Below are 10,878 nucleotides of genomic sequence, written 5' to 3'. Positions count from 1 at the left end.
TGGGACTACAGGCACCCGCCACCTCGCCCGGCTAGTTTTTTGTATTTTTTAGTAGAGACGGGGTTTCACCATGTTAGCCAGGATAGTCTCGATCTCCTGACCTCGTGATCCGTCCGTCTCGGCCTCCCAAAGTGCTAGGATTACAGGCTTGAGCCACCGCGCCCGGCCGAATGTATTTTTGTTTTGTTTTGTTTTTTGTTTTTTTTGTCAACTGGGATCTTGCTGAATGTCTGAGTGCTGTGTTAAGCCCCGGGAGGCTCTAGGACATTCAACCAGTCTGTGACCCCAGGGAAGTGTTCCATTGCCCACTGCAACTGCAGACCATGGATGCCACAAATCATCTGTATGGACCTCCCAACAATGGTAGGCCTGTGTTTGTGTTGGGGGAGGAGGCGGCACTCAAATCCTGAACAACTATTCACCAGAATTCATCTGATTGTCCAGGTCCCTGAATCCTAGAGTGGTGCCGATGTCTTACAATTTATGAATGAAAGTATTAGACATGAGGTAATCTTTAAGTTCCTTTTAAGGCCTAATCCATTAAGCTATATTTAGACCATCAGACTAATCATCTGGTTTTTATAACATTATTTTGTTACCAACTTTAGATCTAGGTTTGTTCTGCTTGCATGCAGTAAACCAATCACTGTGACACAGGTTTTGCCAAAGAGAAAAGATTTGCTCACAAGGCTGCCAAGCAAGGAAGCAGGAGAACAGGTCTCAAATCCACCTTCCCAAAGATAAGGCTTAGCTGTATTTATGGGTTAGGGAAGTGGGGTGGTCTAAGGCATGGGAAAAAGTGATTGACAGTGGGGAAAAAAGTAACAGGTTTATTCTGGGCAAGCATAGCCAGGGTTCATGACATTACATAGGACATATAAACCAAAAATAGTGGCATTAGCATGATCTGAGGTGTCATTTTTGGTCTTCTGACATCAGAAGGCCATTTCTCAGGCACTTGTGGAGGCCTAGTTGAAGAGCCAGTGACCTTAACTGGTTTGAACTGGACAGGAGCTGGCCCAAGTTCCTGAAAAACAACTGAAGCAATCATTACTGTGGTGAACTATGAATGTTATTTATAAAGTAGTCAGTGAAGATTAAGTTTCAGTGTTCAGCAGAGAGGCATTCAACTACTGTGGCCTTCAGCTTCATGAAAAAAGAAAAGAAATAACAAAAAGCAAGCCACCAAAAGCAAGCAGGGCAGACAGACCTGATCAAATTAACCCTTCGGTTTCCATTTTGCCTGCGGTTTGGGGTTCTGAGATACTAATACAAATTATTTCACTTTTTACACTATATGGGATGCTTTCTTCCCAAAACAGTATAATTTTTATGATTTTAGTCATATTTGAAGTGCCCTAAGATAGCTTCTCAATTAATTCCTTTAACACATTTTTTACTAAGCATCTATTATGTGCCAGACACTGTAGAACAGTGTGAAAGACAGACATGGTGCTTGCTCCCAAAACACTCATGTGCTAGTGAGGACAGCAGGGAATAAATAATACAAATATAATATCATATCAGGAAGTGATAGAAAAATAAAGCAGATTAAAGAGTGATGACAGAGGCTTACTATTTCAGATAAGCTGGCTAGGCAAGGTCCCTGGCAGGGTGACTGAATTTTAGAATAACTACTCACATATGTATATAATATTTATTAGTTAACTTCTACTCTTAAGATTTTTCAGTATTTCAGCACATCATTTTTTTTTATTCCTTTGCCTGATTTAACACAGATATCCTATTATAAAAGTATTTATGATTCCAGCTTTTCCCATAAACCATATTTTAATGATTTTCTGTTTCAAACCCTTTGGGACAACCTTTTAAAATATATCATATTCCTTAAGTATTTCCATATTGTTAGATACTTAAATTATTTCTAGTTTCTTGCTATTATAGATAACATTGACGTGAACCTCATTTTTAAATAAATCTTCAAAAATGTTTGAAGTATTTCTTAGATTTCCAGAAGTGTGATTTACATATAAAAACTATTTAAAATAATAGTTTCAAATAATTTAAAATATATACACAATGAATCATTTTAAGGAATGAATATTTTCATAACCAAATACCCAATATTGCCTATCTATAAACCATCTGACTATGTCTGTGTAGACATATATGTATTTACCATCTATTTAGCTAGCTATTATTTATATGACTGTATGAGTCCATCATCTACCTTTACCTATTATTTTAAAAAAATAGGCCAGGCGTGGTGGCTCATGCCTGCAATCCCAGCACTTTGGGAGGCCCAGGGGGGCGGGTCATGAGGTCAGGAGATTGACAGCATCCTGGGTAACACGGTGAAACCCCGTCTCTACTAAAAAATACAAAAAATAAGCCGGGTGTGGTGGCGGGTGCCTGTAGTCCCAGCTACTCGGGAGGCTGAGGCAGGAGAATGCTGTGAACCCGGGAGGCGGAGCTTGCAGTGAGCCGAGATTGCGCCACTGCACTCTAGCCTGGGCGACAGAGTGAGACTCCGTCTCAAAAAAAAAAAAAAAGAAAAAAGAAAGAAAAAGAAAAAAATAAGCTTGCTATGTCACTTGAAGATTTAAGTCTCAACACCTTCCAAATCCCTTAAATTATTTAAATGTTTAGGTATGTAATCCAACGTCTCTAATTTTGGTTCACATTTGATTAAGGAACTGTTTCTCCCAAAGTAATTCTCCTCCCTTATATTTCTAATATTGCTTTGTCAAATAAACATGAGGTTTCTACACAAATCTTTTTTTCAGTAACAATGCTCATTGCTGAGAAGATTTATGCGTTGAACACAAAGAGAATAGCTGACCCTTCAGAGACATCTCCTGAGGCTGCCATGGTGAGGGATGAATCGCTGAAAAACCACAGCTTGTCAGGGAGGATGCTCTCCACACTGGAGGACTTCACGTTTTTACCCATTGCATATCACCGCCAGGGACTGCACTTGCATGGATATATTCCATTTGCATATGGAATCTATCATCTCCTTCCCTTAGCAGAGTCTGTACCAGGACAAATACACAGATCATACTTGAAATAGTAGCTTCTTATTTTAACAAATTTAGCTTGTAAACAAGTGTGCACCAGGTCTTTTTTTTTTTTTTTTGAGACGGAGTCTCACTCTGTCGCCCGGGCTGGAGTGCAGTGGCCGGATCTCAGCTCACTGCAAGCTCCGCCTCCCGGGTTCACGCCATTCTCCTGCCTCAGCCTCCCGAGTAGCTGGGACTACAGGCGCCTGCCACCTCGCCCGGCTAGTTTTTTGTATTTTTTAGTAGAGACGGGGTTTCACCGTGTTAGCCAGGATGGTCTCGATCTCCTGACCTCGTGATCCGCCCGTCTCGGCCTCCCAAAGTGCTGGGATTACAGGCTTGAGCCACCGCGCCTGGCCGCACCACGTCTTAATTTCCATTTATTAATTTTTCTACTCCCGCCATTGTTATATCTTGAAGTTTCCAGCTTACAAAAAATCTACAACAAAACAATGAATATCTGTATGCCCATCACCTCAATTCACCAATTGTTAGCATTTTGCTGCATTTGCTTCTCCATGTATGTGTATATGCACACACACATACATACCAGTATGCACATACAAATGTATACGCACATATACATATATAAATGAACATGTGCACACACACCCATATATGTAAACTCATATATAATTAATACATATCCATATATCTAAAAAATGAATGATTTGTAAGTTGTGGACATCATGATCCTTCACCAGGGCTAGGAACAGGATTAGGTGAATGAGACAAAAAATTTAAGAGGGCAACAAAAAATCATTAATGTGCATATTTTAGTGCACCATTTTGAAAAGTCAATGTTAAGGCAAAAAGCCCATGATAGCCAAAATAATAAATTTTTAAATAAAGACAGGCTCTTGTTGTTTATGTCCCTGCATTATTGTGCAATGAGAATAGTGTTTCCAATCAGCCCCTGGTTCTGGGATATGTGGCTGCTGGGTTTACGAGGAGTGACAATGCCATGCAAACAGATTGGGCAACGCAGGCTTTATATATACTCATGTGTTTTGACTGCACAGCTTACATTAACTTTTTATACTTGGTGCAAAACATGCATAAAGGCCTGCATTTCCCTTTTGGCCTCTCGCTCCCTTATGGTTCAGCACAGAGCAGTTCAGTGTGCATCTCCTAAGAACACAGAGATTCTCCTATGGAACTGTGGTGTAGTGATCACACACAGGAGGTTTGACACTGATGTACTACAACTATCCAATATATATCCAGACTTAAGTTCTCACACACACTTGTGGCATTAATGATATCTTTTCTGGCATGTTCCACCATTCAGGATCTCTTTGAGGATCATGCATTGAATGTAGTTACCAAGTCTCTTTATTCTCCTTTAATCTAGAAAGCAATGCCGTTGGCATTTTTGAAGAGTCCAGCCCCATTGTTATGTGATTATCTCTCAATTTTGATCCACCTGATTGTTTCCTCGAGAATACTGCATAATGTCAGATTTTTAAAAAAACACATTCTTATTTGTCTTATTGTACTGCTTGGCGGGGTAGGACTGACTGACTTCTTTCTAAAGCAGTAGAAGCAGAGTATTCCATGTTGCTGAGCAGATGTATTCCTTTTAGGTGTTAAAGGTTTTGTGCTAGAAAAATTGCCAGCTGAAATAAGAAGAAGCTTCAGCTCCTGGACCAACTTTGACTGATTGAAAGTGATTTTAAAGGCTCCCCCAAGGTCTCAGTGTAACTGAGCATCCCAGCCTCAAAATGCATTTTAAACCTTTTTATTTTCTGTCTTGCTTTCAGCCTTGAAACATACTTTGAAACTCTTTGTTTCTCTCTTTTCCATGAGGCACTTTTGTGAACAGTGCTCACTTATCTAATCATATGCTTGCTTAGAAATTCCAGGGGGCAATTTTGAAACAAAAAAGGCACAGAGACCCAGCAGCAGAATCCTCCTGCTTGGGGGAGTTATGAACAGTTAGCCCACCACTACCGTGCAGAAGTGAGGATGACAAAAACTGGACTTCCGGACCGGCAAGTACTCAAGATAGCCATGGGCAAGAGACACACAGAGATCTTCCCTCCCTTGATATTCCCGTATTTTCCCACACCTTTTTCCTGCATAAATCCCTTCACTCAACCCAAAAAGTTGGAACGGTCTTTCAAAGGGGAGCCATTATCCACCTGGTAGTGTGTCCATAGTTGGTTCCTTCCAGTGGGTTCTTGGTCTTGCTGACTTCAAGAATGAAGCCATGGACCTTTGTGGCGAGTGTTACAGCTCTTAAAGGTGGCATGGACCCAAGAATGAGCAGTAGCAAGATTTATTGTGAAGAGTGAAAGAACAAAGCTTCCACAGCGTGGAAGGGACCCAAGCAGGTTGCCGCTGCTGGCTGGGGGTGGCCAGCTTTTATTCCCTTATTTTTCCCCACCCACATCCTGCAGATGGTCCATTTTACAGAGTGCCGATTGGTCCATTTTCAGAGTGCTGATTGGTGCGTTTACAATCCTTTAGCTAGACACAGAGCACTGATTGGTGCGTTTTTACAGAGTGCTGATTGGTGCAATTACAATCCTTTAGCTAGACACAGAGCGCTGATTGGTCCATTTTACAGAGTGCTGATTGCTGCGTTTGCAATCCTTTAGCTAGACACAGAGCACTGATTGGTGTGCTTTTACAGAGTGCTGACTGGTGCATTTACAATCCTTTAGCTAGACACAGCGTGCTGATTGGTGCATTTACAATCCTTTGAACACAGAGTGCTGATTGGCGTGTTTTTACAGAGTGCTGATTGGTGCATTTACAATCCTTTAGCTAGACACAGAGTGCTGATTGGTGCATTTACAATCCTTTAGCTAGACACAGAGTGCTGATTGGTGCATTTACAATCCTTTAGCTAGACACAGAGTGCTGACTGGTGCATTTTTACAGAGTACTGATTGGTGCGTTTACAATCCTTTAGCTAGACACAGAGCACTGATTGGTGCGTTTCTACAGAATGCTGACTGGTGCATTTACAATCCTTTAGGTAGACACAGAGCGCTGATTGGTGCATTTTTATGGAGTGCTGATTGGTCCTTTTACAATTCTTTAGCTAGACACAAAAGTTCTCCAAGTCCCCACTCGACCCAGGAAGTCCAGCTGGCTTCAACTCTCAGTAGCATTTGGATAAAGTTGATTTCCTTTCACCATACCTCCCGCTTCTTGAGCTTTCAGCTTCTTAGCAGCTGGACTTGAGCCAGCTACACTGGGGAGGAAAGAGTCTCCTAAACCATGCCTGAGGTGTGCCTTGGACAGCTAATTGAGGGGCAGGGCAGAGGCCCTGGCTAGTGTGAACACTGCTCCTGGTGAGGAATGATTGTGGCTTTATCTTCTGCTGCAGGCAACGATCATTCTGTTTTCCAACCTAACCTGTGCCAGTTTCACTGAACATCCAGGCACACACGCTGACACGCACCAAGGCTGACTAGAAGTTGGTAAGATTGCTCTTCTCTTATAGCTGTTGGTAAGCCAACCAATTTCTCCATAATCACAGCTCATACACATGTGATTCAACTTTATCCTCATACAAATCCACAAATGCATGAACTCCCCTTGTAAAGAACTGTTGTCAAACAGCTTAAAAATACACCTCACATCCTCCTATTCACTAGTGTTGATCAACATCATAAATAAAGTGAGAAGATTAAAGGCTGATGAATTAATTCCTTCCCAGGTAGTAGGGAAACAACCTGGAAATCTTCTTTATTGTCATTTTGGAACTTAATTTTGAATATGGAAAAGCCTTATCTACTTGGAATTTAATTAAAAGTAAATAAACAAGCTGTACTACAAAGATTTTACTGGGAAGGAAAGGAAATGGTATCCAGTTTCCCCACTGTGCCCTTCTGTTCAACTCCTCATCCAGTCTGTGTTGGGAATCAATTTCTCACTCTCTGCCAAACAAATGTATCATTCTTCAAATCTTTCCTGATGGAGTGGTAAAGAATTTGTATGCTTATGGCCTTCCCAGTTAATTCTGCAAATAGAGATAGAGGGAAGTTTAGTAGTGTTTATACATTTTCAGTGAGCAGCCTCTTTTTAAAAAGTGCAATTTGTATTGAGATCATTACAGATTCACATGCAGTTGTAAGAAATCACATAGAGATCTCTGGTGCACTTTGCCCAGTTTCCCTCAATGGTGACTTTTTGCAAAACTGTAGTACAATATTGTAACTGGGAGATCAACATTCATGCAGTCTTATTCAATTCCCCAGTTTTACTTGTACTCATTCCTGTGTGTGTCTTCAGTTTTATACAATTTATTACGTGTGCATAAGTATGCCTTTGACTTAGCATTTCCACTCTTAGGAATCTCTCCTCCAGAAATATTTGCCTATGTGCACAAAGCCACATGTACACAAATATGAACTTTAGTCTTTTCATAGTACTAACAGAAATAATGACATTCTGGTTGCATCATTAGGAGCATAATTAAATACTTCTGGCACAATATGGAATGCTATGCAGCAGTGAATAAAGACAGGAGCATAGCTATAAAAGCTGATATGGAAAGCTCTCACAGACAAAATAAGTGTAAAAAGCATAGAATAATAGAATAATATAGGAGGCAGGTGCGGTGGCTCATGCCTGTAATCCTAGCACTTTGGGAGGCCAAGGCAGGGGGATCACGTGAGGTCAGGAGTTCGAGGCCAGCCTAGCTAACATGGTGAAACCCTGTTTCTACTTAAAATACAAAAATTAGCTGGGCACAGTGGTGCGCTCCTGTAATCCCAGCTACTCGGGAGGCTGAGGCAGGAGAATTGCTTGAGCTCGGGAGATGAAAGTTGCAGTGAGCCGAGATGACGTCATGGCACTCGAGCCCAGGTGACAAAGCGAGACCCTGTCTCAAAAAAAAGAATAATATAGGTACATTTATGTGGAAAATGTAAATTCATAAATGTGCATACATGTGTATGCATAGAAATGCCTTTAAAAATGTGAATGACACCCCTCAAACTGTTAATAACAGCCACCAAATGTTTTAACTGAGACTCCGTAAATCTAAAACATCTAGTCCTCATCTTTGGCATTAAGACAAATCTGCAATCACTTCACAGCCAGTCTATGCTTGAGACTTAACTCAGAGCCTTCCCCCATGGGGATGAAAAATCCTCTTCCGCCTGGAAGAGAGGAACGGTGGGAGCCTAGAGGTGCTTGTCAGCCTGAAGTAGCACCCAGGGGTGTGAGGCAACTGGGCTTATCTGAAAAGACATGGACACAGAACATCCAATTTTTTTTTTTTTTTAAGGTGGAGTCTTGCACTGTCACCTGGGCTGGAGTCTCGCATCGTCACCTGGGCTGAAGTGCAGTGGCGTGATCTCAGCTCACTGCAACCTTTGCCTCCTGGGTTCAAGCGATTCTCCTGCCTCAGCCTCCCGAGTAGCTGGGATTACAGGCGCCTGCCACCACGCCCAGCTAATTTTTTTGTATTTTTAGTAGAGACGGGGTTTCACTATGTTAGCCAGGCTGGTCTCAAACTCCTTACCTCGTGATCCGCCCACCTTGGCCTCCCAAAGTGCTGGGATTACAGGCATGAGCCACCGCGCCGGGCCCCAAATGTTTTGTATAAGCAAAAACAGCAAAACGTTAACAAAATAAGTTTTAGTAATTCACAATGAAAAGATAGCAGGTCTCTTCCACATCCCAGGCCACCTAGCAATCCATTTTTCCAATTGCAACCGTTCATTATTTATTTAGAAGTTAAAATAAAATGAGTGGAGGAAAGTGAGGTAGGACATTTAGTGAAATTCTTGCAACTGAAAGGAACAAAATGGTTCTTTCCACAGGTACATTTTTTGTAACATATAGACACATTTTCCCATAAGAAACTCCCAGCACAATTGAAAGCACATGTGCAGATGGCCAGGGCGTGCTGTGCATGTTACTGTGCAAGCAATTCAGCAGGGCTGCTGCAAAACCAGCTTTCTCAGCTCTGGGTGCTCGGGCTTGTCTCCATAACAAGCTACCATGTAACAAACAGATCTCAGCAGGGTGAACAACAATTGCAAAAAGTGAGCTGTTTCCTTCATCCCCACCCTGCTCCCTTCACTCTCAAAAGTTACAAACTGTGAGTTTCCTTCCTGATAAACTCCAAGGCTTCCTCACTGATTGGTCTCAGTTTGGAAAAGGACGTGACATCAGCAACTTCGCAGACTTAGGGCTGGAGGGTTCTTGTGGCCTCTGGCGGGCCTCCAGCCAGTTAGGTAAAGCGTGTGTGTGTGCGTGTGTGTGTGTGTACACCAGCGTGTGCCTCTCTCTGACCACAGGTAGCACTCAGATTACCCTGCCTGCTCTGTTCTTTGCTGCAGACCATTTGACCAGGACGTGTGCAGCTCAGCCAGCCACAGAACTGGAATTTTTCAGGAGCAGGGGGAGCATGGAGTTTGGACTTTGCTGAGCAACTGAAGTGGAGCGCAGAGCTTGCTCGCTTAGGAGAGAGCATCATGGATGGCAAACAAGGGGACATGGATGAGAGCAAGCCCGCGGGGCCAAGAGACTCTCCTGACATCAGGCTTCTTTCAAACCCATTGATGAGTGGTGAGTCATAGGGGCAGTGGAATCAGCCCTGGGGAGGTTGGCTAATGTGCTTAGGAGAGGACGGTTGGGCAGTTTCAGTGGCTCTGTGTGAGGTGTCCATGGGTCTGTTACTGGGCAGATGCCCACAGTCCGCTGGTATATATCCTTTACACAGCTGTTCAAAAATGTGTACACTTCTTTCTGCAGAATCCTACATACAACACAAATTCAGTTGTCACAAATTATTCTCCAGTGAAAATTTCAGCTCCTAGGAATCATTCTTTATGGGTCAGATGCATTATTTATTAAATTGGAGGTTTGAAAGTTACTTATAAACAGGAAAATTTTTAATGCTAAAACTTTTTTCTTAATTTGCAAGTCTTAGGTGTTTGGTATTTAGGTGGGGCAGGGTTTATAAATGATGTTCAAACATTGAGCACTGATCGAGTCACTTTCAAAAGAGACAAAAGAGACTTTGTTTTACTTAAACATTGGAGAATCATCTTACAGGTATTCTCATCTGTCAGGTGGTGTCTGTGCTAATGTACAGAATCCCACAAATACACACTTCGGTGAGCATTCAGCAGGTGCCTGTTGGCTAAAAGGATTCTGAAAAATTTGTTAGGCATTTGCACACAGGTTTTTATAAATACTAGTATATTGGTTAGTAATATACTGGTTAACTCTCCAGCCCCAAGTCTGCAAAGTTGATGTCACATCCTTTCCCAAACTGAGACCAATCAGTGAGGAAGCCTTGGAGTTTATCAGGAAGGAAACTCAAAGTTCGTAACTTTTGGAGAGCAAAGGGAGCAGGGTGAGGGTGTGAAGGAAACAGCTCACTTTCTGCAACTGTTGTTCACCCTGCTGAGATCCTTGGGGGCTTGTTACGGTGACAAGCCCCAGCACCCAGGGCTGGGAAAGCTGGTGTTGCCGCAGCCTTGCTGAATTGATGTATTTATTATTTATTAATTTTTTTTTAAGACGGAGTCCTGCTCTGTCGCCTGGCCTGGAGTGCAGTGGCGCAATCTTGACTCACTGCAACCTCCGTCTCCTGGGTTCAGGCTTATATAGGCAGAGCACGGTGGCTTACACCTGAAATCCCAGCACTTTGGGAGGCTGAGGCGGGCAGATCACGAGGTCATGATACCCTCCCGGCCAACATGGTGAAACCCCGTCTCTACCTAAAATACAAAAATTAGCTGGGATTACACGTACCTGTAATCCCACCTACTCGGGAGGCTGAGGCAAGAGAATCGCTTGAACCCGGGAGGCGGAGGTTGCAGTGCACCGAGATCTCGACACAGCACTCCAGCATGGTGACAGAGCGAGACTGTCTCAA

The 10,878-nt window shown here is 42.7% G+C and overlaps 1 protein-coding gene across 5 annotated transcripts in view; it reads left to right on the top strand.

Moving 5' to 3' along the window:
* Positions 1–8,875: 8,875 nt before the first annotated feature.
* ASB9 (ankyrin repeat and SOCS box containing 9) overlaps positions 8,876–10,878 on the top strand; it is a 27,533-nt gene continuing 25,530 nt past the window's right edge. For 3 of the 5 annotated variants that reach the window (XM_011957876.1, XM_011957872.1, XM_011957874.1), the window contains exon 1: positions 9,174–9,560. In XM_011957876.1, the coding sequence (XP_011813266.1) occupies positions 9,467–9,560 (94 nt within the window). In that variant the 5' untranslated portion in view covers positions 9,174–9,466. Of the gene's footprint in view, positions 9,561–10,878 lie in introns of all 5 variants that reach the window. The other 2 variants (XM_011957873.1, XM_011957875.1) reach the window with 1 other exon arrangement.

The sequence above is a fragment of the Colobus angolensis genome, unplaced genomic scaffold (genome assembly GCF_000951035.1).
Source record: "Colobus angolensis palliatus isolate OR3802 unplaced genomic scaffold, Cang.pa_1.0 Scaffold450, whole genome shotgun sequence".
In the NCBI taxonomy this organism is placed as follows: Eukaryota; Metazoa; Chordata; class Mammalia; order Primates; family Cercopithecidae; genus Colobus; species Colobus angolensis.
Note: the sequence above shows the minus strand (reverse complement) of the source record. Positions and strands in the feature narration are given on the sequence as shown.